General features: G+C 44.5%; 1 protein-coding gene across 1 annotated transcript in view; it reads right to left on the reverse strand.

The window, feature by feature from the left end:
- The window catches only part of nr5a2 (nuclear receptor subfamily 5, group A, member 2), a 65661-nt gene that overhangs the window by 27730 nt on the left and 18787 nt on the right, over window positions 1-19144 (reverse strand). Inside the window, exon 5 of the mRNA XM_035176727.2 lies at window positions 56-175. Coding sequence (XP_035032618.1) covers window positions 56-175 — 120 coding nt within the window. The remainder of the gene's footprint in view (window positions 1-55; window positions 176-19144) is intronic.

Here is a 19144-nt window from a genome sequence, read left to right on the forward strand (position 1 = left end):
AAGGAAACAGTGGATGGAGGTAGAGCTCCACATTTCCAGAGTTTAACCAACTCACCTGCTGGCCGGTGACTAACATGATGGAGCCCTCCTTGGCGTGCACCACCTGCCGGAAAACGTGGTCCAGGATGAGGAGTTCGCTCCAGCAGTTCTGCAGCAGCTTCATCTGGTCGTCCACCTGGTGACAGATAAACACGTCAGTTAGCAACTTTTCTATTGTCTGTATTTTCATCTGTAACAATGTAACATGTAAAGTTTTTCAGTATCGATGAGAGTCTGAGCAACATCATCGTGAATTGTGCACATGTTCAGGGGAATGACTGAAGGATTGTGAGGCGATCCACGTCCAGACGTTGCGTGTATAAAAACAACGTCTTTTCAATGTTTTTAATCAACTGATGAACTTTTTTGTCTGTAGCTCTGTTGCTAGGCGACGGGTGTAAGGGCGGGACAAGCTGTTGATGCAATAAGAAGACCAGACCGTCTCATTTTGGTTTGGCCTAAGAAGGATGCAGCTGACGTTGGCTGGATGCGGCCCCCGAATTGAGACACAGCTTCAATGTCTGTTGATTGTAAATGGCAAACTATACTGTTGACTAGTCTCTGAATCAGCATCTGAAATCCCTTTAAAGTTATTGTGTTTTTTTAAAGAATTAAAAAAAATATATATAAATATATATATTTATAATTTTCTTAATTCAGTCCAGTCCTTAAAAAGTCCAGTGTCCTGTCCTCAAAACTAAAAGTTGAGGGAATGCTTTCGCCTCAGCAGCTTGAACGTATCACAGGCAGCTGTTTGCAGGGGGAGTCTGCTCACAGGTCAATCGCTATTGATCAGTTGCACACCCTGGGCATTGCTTTTTCCAACCTTACACAAAGCTCAAAAGTCCCCAGTATACACTCGAAAGCTTTCTCATGTGAACCTCTCCACACTCAGTTAAGCACTTTGCTACGTGCCGGATTTTACAATGTTGCAGGGTTTATCTGTTTGCCCATTGCCAGCAGTGTCTGAGTGATTCCATAGATGATAATGATTAAGTAGCCACTTATTCGCCCCCCCCCTCTGAATGCCAGCCGCTGGCTCCCAGGGACCTGCCAGGTGAGCATGGGAAGCTGTCACAGGCGAAACAGTGGATTTGTCCCTAAAAAAAAAAAAATACAACCCCCACTATTGTAACTGCGAGTCTCTTCCCATGCCTGGCTGTGTTAATCATTACTCCGCATATCCACACTCACAGACAGAAAAAGGCCACATTGAGGAGGAAGGAATGAGGAAAATGTATGAGAGCTTCTTTCTTCTCCCACCCCCGTTTTCCTATCGACAAACATTGTGCTCTTTGTGGTATCTTTGGGAATAATGTTTCTCTCTGGGCACACTGCGTTTTTGGTGGTGATGTGTGCTACTTTGTTGCTTTGAGTCTGTGAGAACCGTCTGAGCTGTTCATCACCAACGTCAACCGCAACTGGCCGGGGCGAAGAATGTTGGATCGATGTTATAAGTTTGCGACGCAGGCAGGTGCAGGCAACGCCACTGGAAGGAATGTCTTTTCTGTGCCGTCTGGAAAATCGCACAGGGATCCGTTTGTTGAGATCTGCAGCGACCTTAGTCACTAATATGATGTCAACGACTGGGGCTCTGCGCTGTACGATAAGCACTGGCTGCAGCTCAGTGTATTGCTTGTTGATCGGGATTGTTTTGACTGGTGATGGTGTCAAACAGTGTCTGTTTACCTCTCAGGCAGTCATAGCGATAACTGTGGCACAACACTGACTCGGCAAAATCAAATCAGACACAATGCTGGAGGACACAAACCCTTGGGCTGCCGGATTCTGGTTCTTTTTGGACATTTTATCTGACATTTAGTAACTGCACTGGCTATGATTTAGGTAATTTATAGTTAATTTCCTCCTTGTTTATCCGTCTCTTATCCATTTTGTTTGCTTTTCTTCTGACCTTCTTCTGACCTTCTGACCAATATGCAGAAAAGTGGTTCAACCTATCCCATGTATATGACGACCCTGCCATCATGTCTATAAAATAACTTTTCCCAAACTATAAAAAATAATATGGTGAAATTGTGCAGCAACAAATCTAAGAAGCAACTTTACAGCGTCCTTCATCCCCCATTGTTCTTTTATCAGTGGAAAAAAACCTGACAAAAGTACAACAAAGCTCCAGTGACCTTTTCTACCATTTCTGACAGCGTCCCGGCCTCTTTTTGTCTCCCTGTCCTTAATTCCTATACATCAATTTTTCTGTGGCCCCATACTCGAGGCGTCTCACATCCAGAACAAAAGTAAAATTCAAATGCCTTCATTAAAACCATCAGAAACCAAAGAAGGTAGTCAAAGACGGGACTTCTCCCCAATCTTCTCCTCCCGGTCGCTCCATCTAAGGACCCTGGAAGCGCATGTAAGTGCGAGTCTGTGTGTGTCTTTGGACGGATGGGTACATATAAGGCCCAGGCTCTTCAAAGGACCCCCCCCCCTGCATGTCAGTGGAGCTGGCAAGTGTCGGGGTCCTCATCAAAGGGCTGTCCTCACTCTGCCTGGCTGGAAGCTCTTCCCTGACAAGAGGCCCAGGTCATCAAAGAGGGACAGCTCAGAGGGGACGATGGCAGCATAGACGAGAGCAGGGGACACCCGCCTGGAAGAGGGGGACTGGTGACAGACAGACGGGCGAGGGGGCGGGCCAGGGGGCTGGGGTTCAGTCCGCTGACCTTTTAAGTGCCGGCGACACGAGCTGTTTCCCTGACAAGCTCTTCCTTTGCTCTGTCAAATGAGCAACATTCGTGGCGCCTGATCTTACAAGATCGGCTGCCTGCTCGCTAAGATAATATGAACTTTCTGACACGGAGCCGACGACCCATCCATCTCCTGATTTCACACGGCCGATCTGAGCCCTATCTCGTGTGCAGAGAAAATAGTCTGTAAAACATGGGCCGATTGCCAGTGGCTGATTTATTCACAATACGACAATACAAAGTTCAAATAGGCAGCTTGTTGAAGTCCACAGGAGCAATAAAACTGATGATCAGTTTGGCTTGTTAATTCTTATCTCAACACATAGTCACGGAAAATTGAGATAACGCCGCCTGTTTCTAGTTTACTGTTTTTTTTCTAGCAAGGTTGCCTCAATAGGAAACAAACGTGTGTTGTTTTTGTTTCTCACTTCCCCACTTTGCCAAGTGAAACATAACACACCTTTTATTATGGCTATAATAGTTTTCCATTAAATTACAGTCATAAAAAATTCTAGATATGAGATTGTTTATTTTTTTGGGCATCATAATAACAACATAGAAAGTCAGACTAAGTTTTAAAGCTAATCTCAGCTCAATGTGCAAAGGATATGCATTTATTTGTGGGTGGTGTGTCTGGGTCGGACCGGGCGATAAAACAGTAACAACTCAGTATGAGGCCCAACAGTCCCCTTAAATTCAAAGAAGCTGCTCCAAATTTCACACACTCATAAATATCAGTCCCCTAAATATTTTCCATCAAGATCCTGTTGATGAAATTGTTCCACAGAAAACCGTGAAAGAAATGCTGAAAAACGCCCTGAGAAAGGGAAAAAGAAAATCCTGGATCTGCCCCCTGATCCTGATCCAAACCTAAGTTTAATGGGTTCTTCCCTGACCCCAAACTGCATCCTTCCCCTGAGTTACCTAACATGGAAATGACCTGAAATCCTTTTGCGGTTTAAAGACACAAATTCCGCCACACAATAACAATTTAAGAAAGAGTTCACAGCAATTTAAATGGTGCACTTCACTACTTTGGTTTCCACTCCTCACATTTTTGACGATGCTAAGCCTCTACCCACCCTTGGATGGAGCAAAACTCATTATAAGGATTTAGTATTTAAGTTTCACGCTCATGCAGTAAACATGCTCCCCCCCCAAAAAAAACTGCTTCAAACTGGCCTCAAAATCCACATTTAAGGCTACTTTTCAAGGTGTGATCTATTTAATATTTTAACGTCATCACCCGTGTTAGCTTAAAACAAAAAATGAGAGACATACCAAGCAGGAACTTCTACTTGCAGCAGCCAGCAATGAAAAATACATATCCTCCAAGAAACCAATTTAACACCTTTATGATCGTTCAGGCGAGTGGGATCAATGCCCGGATCAATCGCTTAGCCCATAGCTTTTGTTCAAAACCACTGGCTGAGATTAATGGGATTTTCCAGAGAGAGAGAGTTAGAAAAAGAAAGAGAGCGCGGGTGAGAGGGGGAATGAAAGTGTCAGACAGGGAATGAGAGAATGAGAAAAGACTTGGGGGAAATTGAGAAAATAAAACATAGTGATTAAGAGCAGATATTCCCCTCCATTTCTGGGCAAATGTAAATTAATTGGAAATGGAGTATTCAGACGCTGGCTGACAAAAGCGATGTTTATTCATAGGCCCCTGCTAAGAGTAGAGCAATTATCATGGTGTGTTGAGTCAAAACAGGCCAATGTAGTCGAGTCTTTTCCCCCTTTCTTGTGGCCGGGTTTTGGTCGAGTGCCACGAGCATTGTTAAGCTTCGTAGCGTACGGCGGGCTTTAACGAGAGTACACAGCTGGATCTGATTTTAATAAGTAGTTCCATTTTTGATGTGGCCTAATGAACAGATTAATGGAATCTCCTTCTGTGGAGCCTTAATGAACGGAGGGAATCGTGTGTATTTTCTGACGCGCGGGGGGAACAGACACACACACACACACACACACAGACGATGAGTTTATCTGCCTCAAACGACTTGCACATAAACAATAGCTGCGCTTCTGTCTCTGCGTTTCTCTGTGCTGGACAAGAATCAATGCTGTCTGGGAGTACTACAGGTGAGGTTTGAAGCCGACATCAATGCTCGTGCGTCTCTAGCAGCCGTCCTTTGGTGCAGTCCTGTATTGGCATCTGTTCGCCTTGAGCCAAACAGGCCCTGTATTCACCTGGGAACGGGCATTAATTCACCTAGAACAGCGCCCGTTGTTCTCAGAGCGTTGCAAACACTTAATTATGTCGTGCTTGAGTTGTACTGTAGCTCATTTCCAGTTTAGTTTGGTAATTTAATTGAGGAGAGACTCAGTGTGGGGTTCCATCGCCGACAACAGGATGATGTGCAAGTAATTGGGAGTCATGAAGTGGTTTGTAAAAGCACATGCAATCCTCTTGACCTAAAATCTAATTTTATTATCTAATTACTTCATTATTACCTATTTCTTGTCTTAACAAAGACCCAATTTTAAAGGGACGTTTTACCTTTAAACAAATCAGGTCGCTTCTGAAGCCGGTGTCTTGTTTAGGGCAAACAAAGTCGCAAATGCCGACCCAACGCCACCGCAAATCATTTTTGGCAGCCGCAACTTTCAAACGCCACAAATAGAGTTGCCTCCATCAGAAAAAAATGGCTGAGTGAGTGACAAAATCCCCAGGATGTTCCAGCTATGTGACCTGGTTGGTGGGGGGGAGGTTGAGACTGTAGAAGTGTATGAGAAAAAAAAACGCTTATCCCCTCTGCACACCCCCCCCCACCCATCCCTCATCTGCTGCCAAACTCTCAAGCTCTTGTTTATCATCTTAGCCACAGTCCACTCGGGCCTCAGTCCTAAGGTTGGCTTGGTGATAAGAATGCTGGGAAAATGAGCAGGTGGCAGGTGGCGCTGCTCGCTGAGTAGAGGAATGATAATATTGGTGATAATACACCGAACAACTAGATTCACTGAAACCAAATTTGTCAGCCAGTGGACGAGGTTTGAACAGAAAGTGACCAGAATCTGCTGTTTTCAAATGAAACACTAGTAGGTCACCTGCCAGTCTGATAGTGGACTGACTTTTAGGACTTATATAGAAACAAATGTATGGACAGTAAAGACTTTGCCAAAACTGAAGGAGAAATGTGACAAGGAAGAATAAAGGTCAAATTAACCCTAACCCTAATAACAACCCTAACCCTAACATTAACCCAATCATCAACCCTAATGTTAACTCTAACCCTAACCCTGTGTTTAACTGACCCAACACATTATATGATATAAATTATATATTTCAGACATTCTCATATGATTAGAAAAACAATAAACTATTAATCTGTTTAATTTGTATATTTCTATAGTGGCCAGTTGAATTTTTTAAATGTCATATAATCCAGATTGATCCTCGGCCAACATGGGCACATTGTTGTTTCTTCCATCGGCAACAACCTCAGAAACAAATCATCAGGCATCAGGAAATACATAAATGCATCCATCTCCTGTAGAGCATATAAGCTAGCACACTTAGCATCAGCTGGATACCACCGGCAGTGATTTGTAACATGAATGCCTGCTATGTGTCTCTGTATACGATATGTATATCATTGCGTGCATGCTCATCAACATTTCACACTGGCACCTGTTTGTTGCTTGCGTGTATCTCTAATCCAACATATCAGGTAGTGGAGAATGCCTGTGGATTTATCTCCCACTGAGCACACAGAAACCCTAGACTGTTATTATGTCCCTAAACAGCCATAGAGATGCCGCGGGCCATCTGTGAGCTCAGAAAATATCACCATTGTCACAAGCGGGCCTGCTGTCTGAAGCGTGAGTGTTTCCCTGACTCTGAGGGACGCTTTCCAAGAAAGAAAATATTATATGGCTCCGGGAATTATCTATTTTAGTCTTTAGAAACACATGTACTCTGCAACGTGTTGAGCATATAGGATTACCAGGGTTTTCAACAATACTTGTTCACTCAGAGAACTGGGGAGCAAGTTATACGTCAAAATCATGTGGATTTTATTTATGTCTAACTCTGAAACCAAAGTTTTCAAGATCAACCTGAGAGAACAGAGGTCATACAAATCAAAGATTTGCTTCTTTCTCATTTCCATGCGTCTGTTTTTTCCCCTGGTGCATCGTGTTCGTCATCATGAGAAGCGCCATGTTACCAACATGTCAGAAACGTAAAAAAACAATAAATACACAAATGTTTATGGCCATTTACGCGGCAACACCCCAAAGTTCAATGTGCGTCATAATATTGCCCCTGAAAATGGCAGCGTCAGTGTCTAGACTGGCAAAATAAAGACGTTAATCATAGAAGTGCGCTCATGTTTCCATTACTCTTTATTGGAGCAGATAAATACCCGCGTCTACTGCCGAGTCATTTGACCTGGGAGCCAATGCCGATTGTAACCATTCCCATTGCAGACAAAAGCAGATGTTAGTGGGTCTTTGACCACAGGAAAATGGGCTTTAGTGTATTATTGAAGCATCATTTGACACTTTTTAAATGGCCTGAAAATGAAATGTAGCCAAAAGTCAAAGGTTATGGTGTCTAGGGTGTTTCTGTTGATTGTCGACAACCCTCTTATTCTCTGACAACCACTTGGCCAGGTGTTTTGAGTGAGTGTGTGTCAATACACTGAGTTGGACTGAGAGCAGTTTGTGTGTCAGAAGGAATGCTACAGTCTGTGTCTGAGTGTATGTCCACTTGTGCATGTGCCCACGTCTGATCGATATTGCCGGGGCACTGGGATCGATCGGTTCCCACAGTGACTGCATTAACGGACTCTGGAGGCTGACCTTTGACCCTGAGAACACTCTGCTTTCGATTGGCCAAGCTCACTTCCTCTCACCGTGTCCACCTCTTCTCATCCGTCCTCACACCCTGACATTCATCCCCTTGTCCCAGGTTTGTGGGAGAAAGGGAAAACAAAAGCCGAAATGCTCCATTTATCTCGTCGCCCTCCCCACATCTGTCCTACACAGCATCTCTTTGTCCTAAGACCTTGTTGAGATAAGAGCAAACAAGGGGCCAAATAAAGTCTTTGCCTGGGCCTCACCTCAACCCAGCGGCGAATCAGGCTGCTACAGATACAGGAGCTGCAGGAGCTCCCTATTCTAGCAGACCAGAGTTTCTGCACTTAATAAATATGTGAGAAGATAATAAATAAATCACAACTATCTTGAAACGACAGCTTTTACAGGTCAAAATAATGGATCATTGAATTTAAAGTTAACGTGTTAGCTCGTGTGAGAATTCGCGAAAAATCCTGGCACGACATTCATGAGGCAGGAAAAACAAAGTATCTCTTTGGGTCTGTGTTGCACGGGGGAAAATGTCTTGTTTTCTCAAGGTCGCTGACGATAGCAACAAACCTTCTTTTCTGTCTGATATCAGCACAGGGATTTGAGGACGGAGCAAGCGCGGCCAAACTTTCCTATTCCGTTTTTACTTGATGCATAAGCATATGAAAGATAGCAAAATCAATAAGGTGAGAGAACGGACCGGTGAGAGGCAAGACATGAATTTCAATGGATATCTTATCATGCATGCAATGTTTATTGTTGTCTGCCACAGCTCGTCTCTTTTCTGCAAGACTCTTCAGGTAACGTCTGGCTTTTAGCTTTTCGATATAAGCATGATATTTCTAAAGGTCCACGTGGCGCAGTGTCGAAGGAAAGGTGAGTTATCCAGCTCATCAAAGGGAAACTGCAGGAAAAATTAGGTTATGAGAAAGGAATGTATGTACAGTTGCCTCATTTCTGCAGAAAGTTAATCCATGAGTGCATGGCTTAAAGGAATCGAGTTATTTCTTGAAAGTTATTGTTTTCAGGTTACCTCAGAAGTGAACTACCTACCCCACACACACACACACACACACACACACACACACACACACACACACACACACACACACACTCTCGTACTCTCTCACATACACACAGACATGAAATCTCAGGGCTTAGAGCTAAGAAGCTATCAACTAATTATCAAAAACACAGAGAAGCCCTAATCAATTATTCACATGAACATTAGACTGCTAATACACTTGCAGCCCAGGGAACGGCATCTCCCAAAAGTAACCCTTCCTCCTCCTTTGCTCCAACACATACACACACACACACGCACAAACACACACACTTGATGGAATCATGTCAAGACCTGCGTAGTTGCACAGACACACACATACAACACACACATACACACATGCCTCCTGCTCCCTTCCCGCCACTCCACTCTCTTCCTTCCTCCTTCCCCTCCTACGTCAAATGCAGAGAGAGAAAACGAACGCCATCCAAATGTAAAAGGCGTTGTGCTATAGCAGTCCGCCTATAAGGTTCCTGGCTTGGAAGGTACTGATCATAGAAATCCTATTGATCCATCAGCACCCCCACCACTACATACTCCCAAAGCACGCAAACACACACCCAAAGCTTAATCTACCAGGCAATTCCTGGGCATTAAGCCGCAGCCATTGAATTTTCATGCCGTGCAATCATTATTTGAGTTAATGCTGCAATTTATGACTTAGTGTTTGCGCGCGGAGTGTGAAAGCTCAGTGAAGGGGGGGATGCAATATATACGAAGGTGAGGAGGTCAGCGTGTATGTATGCAGGTGTGGATATGACTGAATAACTTTTATTAAACGGTCATGACTGTCAGATGGGATAGAGAAAGAGGACAAATGTGTGTGTGTGCACGGGCATGGACATGAGTGTGTATGTGTTTTTGTGTAACTGTGTGTGTGTGTGTGTGTGTGTGGGTTTCATTGACAGACACTGGGGAAGACGCTCGTCTGGTTGTCTTTGCGTTAACAGGAAAACAAGAGAGAAAACGAGGAGACAAAGACGACAGCAGGCTAAAGGCTTTCCCCTTTTGTATTATTCAGAGCCATACAGAGACAGTCTCTTCAACTTGCTCTCAGACACACGCCAGGCCCACATGAATACAGTAGTATATGTAATATACCTTAACAAAGCTAAGAAGGCTAAAGCTGTTTTAAAATGCAGAGACTGACGCAGTGATGGTTTCTGTCTGAGAGGGCGGGAAACACCGATTCCCATAAGGGACTGACGTGCTGGGATGGGTGTATTTTTCCTTCTTCTTCTCTTTTTTGATATGGAGGTGGTGGGGGGGCTTAACGGGGCTCTGGAACAGACAGCGTTTGATTTCACATCCAAACGTGGCACGGCTCCAGAGATCACCGCCTTTGATGGCCAATTTAAATATCTGAATTAACTAATTGAGCATTTCCTGAGGTCTTGTGATATGTAAACAGTCGAGGCCCAAGGAGGACGAGGCAAAACGCCGCGGAACAGATGGAGCCCTGCTTCTCCGTGAAGTGCGTCTGCGGGTCCCCCCTGACTGAAACTGCCACGGAGGCGTCCGCGTTAGGAGAAAGCTGTCGTCTGTGCTGCTGCGGCGGCACGAGGCCCGATGCTGCTGATGGGAAGTGCAGCGTAACATGTGGCCTATAAAGCACATGGCCTGAGGGAAGGTGAGACTGCGGCTTGCCACCTGAAAACCTTGTCTTTTTTGGTTTCAGTTCAGCATCTCTGGTTCATTTCCAGAGGTTTAAGGGTGTTGTCGACACCTTTCTCAGCAAGTCTCCTTTCAATATATTTGGTTTATGGCTCGTCATTGTTTCAGCTTGGTTGAAAAGCCTCTTTTTATCCCCCTCTGAGAGGTCGCAATCCTGAAAGAACGCAGCACTGTAATGGCTATTATTAGTGCTGTGCCTTTATTGCATATGTATGGAATCATTTATCCGTGGCTCATGCCAGGTTTGCAGTTATGGTGTTTTGGGAGGAATGGAGAAAGAGACTGACAGATTGAGGGAATGGTGTGAGAGTAATAAAAAAAAAAGTGCAGTGCAAAAGAAATAAGGGGAGCAAGTGCTATTAAAACCAGCAAAGAAAAGAAACGCCGAAAGAGGGATAGAGAACAGGTGTCTTTGTCCCACTTTGGCAGCGGAGCTAAAGCCATTTTCTTGTCTGGGTCGTTTCGGTGGCGTGCGGCCGCATTGAAATTTCTTACCCGTTGTCACAACACAACCACAATGTCTAGTGTTACTCCTGCGGACGGCGTGCTTCAGTCAGCTCGGAGCAAATTCAATCACAAGCCTTACCAGTTAAATAAAAATAACCCTCAGCTCTTAGGTTGTGTAAAACTACCCGGTAAGCTGTCGACTCGGCTCCACCGCCGTCTTATCTATTGTCTCCCGGACCCCCGACACCCCCCCCCCCCCCCTCCACTCCAAGCCTTCCCCACTCCCTGTCCAGAATAGACAAGCCATAAATAAGCATCAAAAATAGACATCGGGGGACAACTGTTGACACCCCGGTGACGAAAGCGGCAGACACAGGCACAACCTCTAGGCAGGCTGGATTACACACAGATAATTGAGGCCACGCAAAACATCAGAACATAAGAAGCCGGGGGCACTTTGTGTGTGTGAGGAGCCATTTGAAGGGTTGAGTTTCAGAACGCTGTTTAGGGAGCAGAGTCTTTGGCTGAGGAAGTTTGCCGATCAGTAACAAGAAAGACTCAATATGTCTCAATATATTTTTGTTTTGGAGTTTCCTCTTTTTATTTCAAGAATGATGGGGGATATTTTTTCATAATATAAATGGCACAATATAACTGATTGCTTTTAAAATTGTCAATATTTAATGGGGTCAGAAATTACATTTACTTCTGGTAAATAGTAAACTCCACTTAGCAAGGAGCTGGTTGGCAAATTCATCTTTGTCCAAGACGTGCAACTTATGTTATGGACATATCCATCGTCATGTTTTCAATTATATTATTCAACTTGGGTTATATGGGACGTTATAAAGTATCTGCTATTTTAGCAAAGAATACTACAATGTTTTCACTGTGTCCAGGATATGAATACATTAATAAATGTTTGGTGTCTAATTTCAAAGTAAAAGCCTTCAACTGTATGTCCTTTTCTCACCTTTTTGTGCTCTGATACTTTCCAAACTATCTCCTCGACAGAGATGAAATGTATATGCCGGGGCGCAGAGAAGGGGAAGATGGATTAGCTGACAGGTTCGCATACTGAAGTGTGGTGAGTTTAGTTTAGAGGTTGAAGGTTGGCGTAAGGCTGCAGCAGCCACACCTCGGCCCCTCTGACCTCCAGGAAACCCTATAGCTGGGAGCTATTTAGGAGCAAAATGCTGCCACTTGTCTGTATATTTACCCCTCGTCTGACAACGTATTTCCACCGTCAGCCGCCAAATCTGCCTGCAGATAACAATACTTCTAATTTGTCCTCTTCTGCTGAGGCACTTTGGGAAGGAACTGTGGTTTTAACACGGTTCATAACTATAAGCACGGCAGGGAGAGGGGGGGAGAGGGGAGAGGGGAGAGGAAAAGTTTCTTTGCACTTCGCCGGAGTGTGTGAGTGTGCTGCACGCTGTTGAGTTGATTTGTTAGCAGCCCGGCCGACTCAATCAAGTCCCCATCTCCACTTTGTTTACCCATTTTCTTTGTCTCTCATTCCCACTTCCTCTCTGCTTTTCAATCTATCTCTCTCTCCCCGCTGATTTGATTGACTGGTGCCAACTTGTGAAACAACAACTGCGTTACTGCGGGGCCACCGGGGCTAACAGCGGAGCCTAGTCACCTGCGTCAGCGTCTTAACAAGCAGCATGACCTGCCAATAAAAAAGGCTTTTACCCTGATCGTCCTCAAACAAGACTTAAACAGCTCTTTCTCCCGACGAATGCCCAAAGTGCTCACAAATGTGAATCAGGCCGTGTTAACTTGCTTGAAAATGAAAAAAATATAGAGGAGGTAGAGGCAATCTTTGCTTTTCTTTGCTCCTTCATCAGCGGTAGTCTGAAGAGGAGGGTGAAATGGAGCAAGGAAGAGACAGAAGTTTTAAAAAATATTTCTTCCACAGGTTCAGGAAGGGGGTGCAGACAATTGAGCCATACAACACAGTCCCCGCGACAACATTAATTGCATTCCTTGCTATTGTCCATTAACAAGTGCAGTCCCCCACTTGAGTGAAGATTTCAGTTAAATGAAAGTAAACTGTACAGAACTGTTAGAAAGTGAACTTTGCTTGAGCGAGGAGGAAGAAGGAAATGTTGTTGAGGACAGTTGAGTCTATCATGGCCCGGAGCTCTGTAAACCTGAACCTCATGACAGCCCTTTCATCCCTCATCAAAGCAACAAGTAGATGAGCAGACTTTGCGCTTTGCTAAAACCTCCCAGCCCCCTCCGTCTCCTTATGGCTGCTGCTCCTCTGGGATGGGCGACCTTAAATCTTCTCTTTTAACAAGTTTCCTGTTCTTCTTTCCGGCCTCCTGCGATCCCCCAGGGTTGGACCTACGGGACCATTCCAGTATTTGGAGAGGCCGTATCTTAAAGCCTTGTCTACAACTGTTGGGGGACGTCAGGAGGACAGTGGAAAATGTGATTTTTTTTTTGTTAGATCAGTGGTCGCTGCTGTCAAACAGGCAAAGCATGGCAGATTCTATTGGAAAATGCATTGGAAAAATGATTTGGGTGATATAAATACCTATATAGAGAAACTTTAAACACATGTGTGCTGTCTTGTCGTGGTGCTCACTGTGTTTTTTTTCTCAATCACCAGTATCCTTCTGAGATACATACAGTATATGTACATGTACTATACAGGTTTACTTTGTGGTACTAGAGGGGACATATCAGAAGAAGCAACACTTTCAGGACGTCCTTCCAGACACAGAGCTGCGTCCTTAAAATCAGATTTACGCTCTTGTTCAACTGCGTCCTCAAAAAATGCAGTAGGCTCATTTTACAGTATTTATGAAAAAGATGTATCGCACGACGATCCATAATTTATGAATGAAAAGAGGCCTTTGTGAAGCCCCTACCCCTCCCCCCCCCCCACCCCCCACCCCACACACACACACACACACACACCTCCCTGAACTTCTGCTCTTACCCACAGTGCTACTGATCAAACAGATATTGTTACCACTAAAATAGCAACTTAAAAAAACACACAGGCGGCCGTAAGAACCTGCCTGCAGCCTGGGAGAAAGACTGACAGCAGAGGGGAGGGGGTGATGAGGAAGGGTGAGGGAGGGAGGGAGCGAGAGAGAGAGAGAGAGAAAGAAAGAAAGAAAGAAAGAAAGAAAGAAAGAAAAACTGGTTAATTTAGCTCTCCTCTGTAAAACTACAAAAACTGTACTGGAGCGACTAGCATGTGTGTGTGTGTGTGTGTGTGTGTGTGTGTGTGTGTGTGTGTGTGTGTGTGTGTGTGTGTGTGTGTGTGTGTGTGCGTGTGCTGTGTGTGTGTGTGTGTGAGTTTTAATGGCAAAACACTGTGTATTCTTGCATGTGTGTATTGGGGCGGTGGTGGTGGGGAGGTGGGGGTATGTCATCTATCACTGGACAAATGCTGGGCTGTGGGGGGCGTTGGTGGAAGCAGGGGTGAGGGTGGGTCGGGTGGAGGTGGTGGTGGGGGGGTGTCGGCCAGAATGGTGCTGCTCCTCAAATGAAATAATATATCTTTGAAAGCCTACGCCCCGCGCCAGGCCGCGGGCCCATATATCAAGCCCAAGAGCGTCTGGTGGATCCGCTCCAGGACCATTAACCTTCCACCTGTTTCCCCCCCCCGGCAGCCCCCCACCCCGCACCGAGCAACCTACCGGTCCCCTTCTCACCCCTCCCCTGTTGTCCTTCACCATGCCCCTCCACTCCTCCTCCTCTTGCCCTTGGTCGCTGCCTCTCACAGCCCCTTGTTCGTCTTCCCATTAACCCCCCCTCACCTTCCTCTCTACCTCATTTCCCTCTTTCTGTCCTTCTCTGGCTGCCCTTCATTATTTCCTCTCCTCTCTCTCTCTCTCTCTCTCTCTCTCTCTCTCTCTCTCTCTCTCTGTCTCTCTCCGTCTGTGTCTCCTTCTATCTCTCTTTATCTCCCAAAGTCAACTTTTTTTTTCTCTTTTCCTCTTTGTTGGGATATCTCTCTCCCGCTCTGACTCCATCTCTTATGTTTGTCTTCCCTTTCTCTCGTGTTCTCGGTGTCTTTTCTCACTTTAAATCATCCACTCTGTCTTTCTTTCTCTCTGTGATATTTTCAATCTCATGTCACAGCCTTTATCTCTCCCTCTTTTTCTCCCTTTAAACTCCCTGTCTCCACCTCTACATCCCTCCATCTCTGTGCATCCTTCTCTGCACCTTTTTCCTTCTCAGCTAATGTAATACAAGGACGGCAAAGTGTTTGTGTGTGTGTGTGTGTGTGTGTCTGTGTGTGTGTGTGTGTGTGTGTGTGTGTGTGTGTGTGTGTGCTGGAAGGTGCACCCCAGCCTGCAGAATAATTCAAATGCAATGGACTGCAGGGACACAGTTACAAATCTTTGCCAACTGCGTGCGGCCGCCAACCCCATCACGCTTGCAGTGCAGTTTGTCAGGATGGGGGGTGCTGGGAGGAAGTTGTTGTGGGGGCCCATTGACCTCTGTGACAAGACAGACATTGCACCCTCAGGCTCGGAAACAGCGTGTGTGTTTGTGTGTGCGTGTGTGTGTGTGTAGTGTGGGGAGGGTGGTATAGATATACCACTTCCCAGGGATCACAGATCTCACCTAAAACGGCTTATTAATTTCCACTTAGTTATGGGGTGTGAGGAAAAAAAAGAAAAGGTGCAAACCCCGGTCAGAGCAGGGCAGGGGTAAGGTACTCCCTCCCTCCCCAACACACACACACACACACACACACATTACATGCACCTTGAAAATTAAACTGCTCCTGTATAGGTCATGGCAGAGAAGGTGTGTGCCTGCTTCTGTGTGTGTGTGTGTGTGTGCACGCAGAAGGAGGATAACTAAGACTGTAGAAAAAGACCCTCCAGTCTGAACTGGGCGGTCGGGTGGTGTAGGGATAATTTCACCAAAGAAAATTCATGTAATATTTATGGATGTAGATGGAGGGGAGGTTGAGGAGGGGGGTGGAATTATGCAGCCGGGCAGAGTGGGGGTGCATCAGAGGACCTTACATTATTCACTCAGGTAAATCTATAAGTGGAGAATATTCAGGTGTGAGATGTGAACATCAGCCGCCCCTCCTGCTCCACCCCGGGGATCTGTCACAGCGCGTGATTGACTGACGTGCGGCCGCTTAGAGGAGTCGAATAAACTGGCGGCAAACAGTCAGCAGTGTAAATAATTCTGCTGCTTAAAATGCTCGTTTTATATTTTAGAGGCTGGAGCACATTTCTGTGAATTTTGCGAGACTTGGAGTTGAGGTCTGAGCGTTTCACGTTCTGAACAACACAAAGGCAAACATGCCTGCAAACTGAATGTATTGGTTTTTGAATTTTTTGAATTGTTTTGAATTTGTGTTTTTGAAATTTGAATAATGGAAAATAATCTGGAAAATCTTTCAATTTGAAGGTTTTTCTTTTCTTTTATTCACTAAGAACGCAGCAGTGAAGCTATGTTTTGACCTCTCCTCTCCTCGTCTCATCTCCCCTCTTTGTTTCACCTCTCCTCTCCTCGCCTGTCCTTTCCTTTCCTCTTGCCGGCCATCTGTTTATCCAATATGGCCGTCCCATCTCAGCTGGGAGCTTTCCCAGGGAACAAGACTTCTAATACAGTTCCTCCTCAACTTAATGGCCCTCGGTTCTGCTTTTGCCATTCCCGCTACATGCAGAGAGACAGAACCCCCAAAAAAAGAAGAAGAAAAGAGACAGAGAAGCAGAAAAAACCTGCACGGACCCCCCCTCCAAAAAAAAAAGGAAAAAAAAGACTGTCCCTAGTCGACTAGAATAAACAGCGAAGCCACATTTCAAAACGTCACAGGTATTTTCCTCCCTGCTCCCCTTTTATCAGCTGGACAGACTAAATATATGTATAAAGTTACACAGCTTTTTACCGAAGATAGATTGGAAAAGATGAAAAATGGATGTCAGCTTCAGGATGTAACAAGAGTCAGTTGTGATATTGCCGCCGTTGACATTAGAAATCTCTAAATGAAAACTGCTTCACCTTCATAACTGCTCCGGTCGTCTTTAAAATGTTATGACGTGGAGACTTTTAGATTTTTAGCAGCTTCTATCTGTCGCTGCCACTATTGCTACATATTATAACACTGTTCCAGTTACACAACAATAAAATGCATCCTAATATTCCCTAATATTGTTGAAAAGCATTGTGGTAAATGTAATAAATATCAATCTGAAGTCCTGATATATGTGAAAAAGGGGTAATGTTAAAGGGCATACAGCCAAAAGTAAAGAGCATTTATCCAAGAAGTATAATATATGATATTGTATAATATATAATAAGTATGCTTCCACCACTTTTTTCTCCAAGTGAGGAAATAGAATATTCGCAGTTTCCATGGTTAGAATTCAAATAAAGTCAAAGTAATTGGGGAAAAGCCCCCAAAAAATCGACAGATTCACAACATCAACTCCTCCGTTGTGCAACACGCAAGAAAAACTCGACCATAAAAGCTGCTGTAGCCTTCGAGCGTCACAGTGAATTCAATTATGTTCTCTATCCAGCTAAGGTTAACTCGTCAGGGTGAAAAAGCAGCAAAACATCTTTTCGTTCATTATTCTCTCCTCACTTTCTTAATATGTAACGCAAAAGCTAAAGAAACATCACAAAGCCCATGTATTAAACTTACACGGCTTGTGCTGCTGGAAATAAAGGTTTGTGTATGTTTTCAAAGCCTTTGAAATAAACTGCAACTTGTCTTCAAATGAATGAGGAAAAGTTAAATGAAATCATTCAAACACAGACGACTTCACCTGTAATTCTTAAAGCCACTGCTCTGTGTTTTCTGTGGCTTCATTCACCTGTGTGTGTTGTGTGTTGACAGGGCTCACAGACGTGCACGCTGTCCAAACACCAGACACACAACCTTTTTATTAAAGGGTGCGGAAAGGGGGGGAGGTGGAGTGGCTGTGGTGAAAAGAGAGTGGAGTTGGGAAGGTGACATATAAACACAGGAATCATCGATAGTCGCGATCGCTCTCCGCTGAAGTCTCCTTCCCATTGTGTTTGTGTTGGGAGTCAGGCCAGCCCTCCCAGCACTGGAACAATGGAGGAAAGGGTCGCACTGGACCAGCTACAGTATGAGTCACACTCGCACACGCACACACACACACACACACACACACACACACATGCACGGACATGTACACAAAACCAAAGTCAAGCCACGTCCCCCCTCGTGTTCGGCAACACAAACAGGAACATTAGACATTAGGAGCTGTGTTTTCAAGAGGCCTGTTTTCACAAACACAGCATGAGACAAGTCGGTCATTCTCATGTGTCGCTATCAACGGCCTCATAAACTCCCTCTTCACACAATCTGAAATGTGCAGTACAAAAACTATTTTACGGAATTAATTTATAGGATTCACTGCATTTATTTCATTTTTGTGTGTCCCCTCTCTTTTCTTTTTAAACAACCCCCCCCCCCGCAAAATACTGCATCCACTGGGCTGCATCGAATTCTGGTTTAGAAACTATATCTGAATTCAAGTCCAAATATTACCAGTAGCTTTTGTGTCTCAGTAGCTTTTGGTGAATTTGTCCTGTTAACGCGAACAAAGTTGTGTGGTTGGTGGTTGGCACCAGGACGGTCAGAGGGGTTCATGGAAGGACAGGGGAGGAAAGGGGAGGGGAGGGGCTGCCTACCAGCTCTGTTCAGGCAAATGTCAGAGAGAGACAAACGCATGTGTTTTCCTGCCTAAGCACTCACTACACAACACTACACAACAACAACACTACACAACACTACACAACACTACAAACAAATGCTCATAAACTCACGAACACAAATGGAAAAAGCCCTAATATACATTTATAGACATTATGCAAAGTATAAAATACTCTTCACAGCATATTCCTACACAAACGAAGAATACACATCTGTAAATTGTCATTCTAAAATAGAGTTTATCCTGTGACACATTCATTTGATCAAATCAGATTAAAAAGAGTTATCTGAAAAATAAAAGCATTTTCAGCAATGATGTATGTGATTGTGAATTTTCCCAATCACAAAAGCAATATTTCATAAATAGAGAAAGAAACAGAAAAAAGTTCAACCAATGCCAATTTAACTTTTTTCACATTAACAAAAAATCTTTCGCTTTAAAGAAAATCTGACCCAGATCTTCAACAGCTGGAATACGTTGGAAAACATAGGAACTTATACGTAGACTGAGCACAAGCAAATTAAAGAAGAAAAAAAAAAAACAGTGCTTATGTGCAAGTGTGTGCAGGTGCAAGTGTAACCATAGCTAACAGACAAAAGCCTACACACACACACAGGAACACACACACACCCACACATGCACCTGTCTTCATCTCACTTCATATTTTATGAAACAACCACAGGTGATCGAGCCCTCCACTCTGCCAAAACGTTCCC

The sequence above is a fragment of the Hippoglossus stenolepis genome, chromosome 14 (assembly GCF_022539355.2).
Source record: "Hippoglossus stenolepis isolate QCI-W04-F060 chromosome 14, HSTE1.2, whole genome shotgun sequence".
In the NCBI taxonomy this organism is placed as follows: Eukaryota; Metazoa; Chordata; class Actinopteri; order Pleuronectiformes; family Pleuronectidae; genus Hippoglossus; species Hippoglossus stenolepis.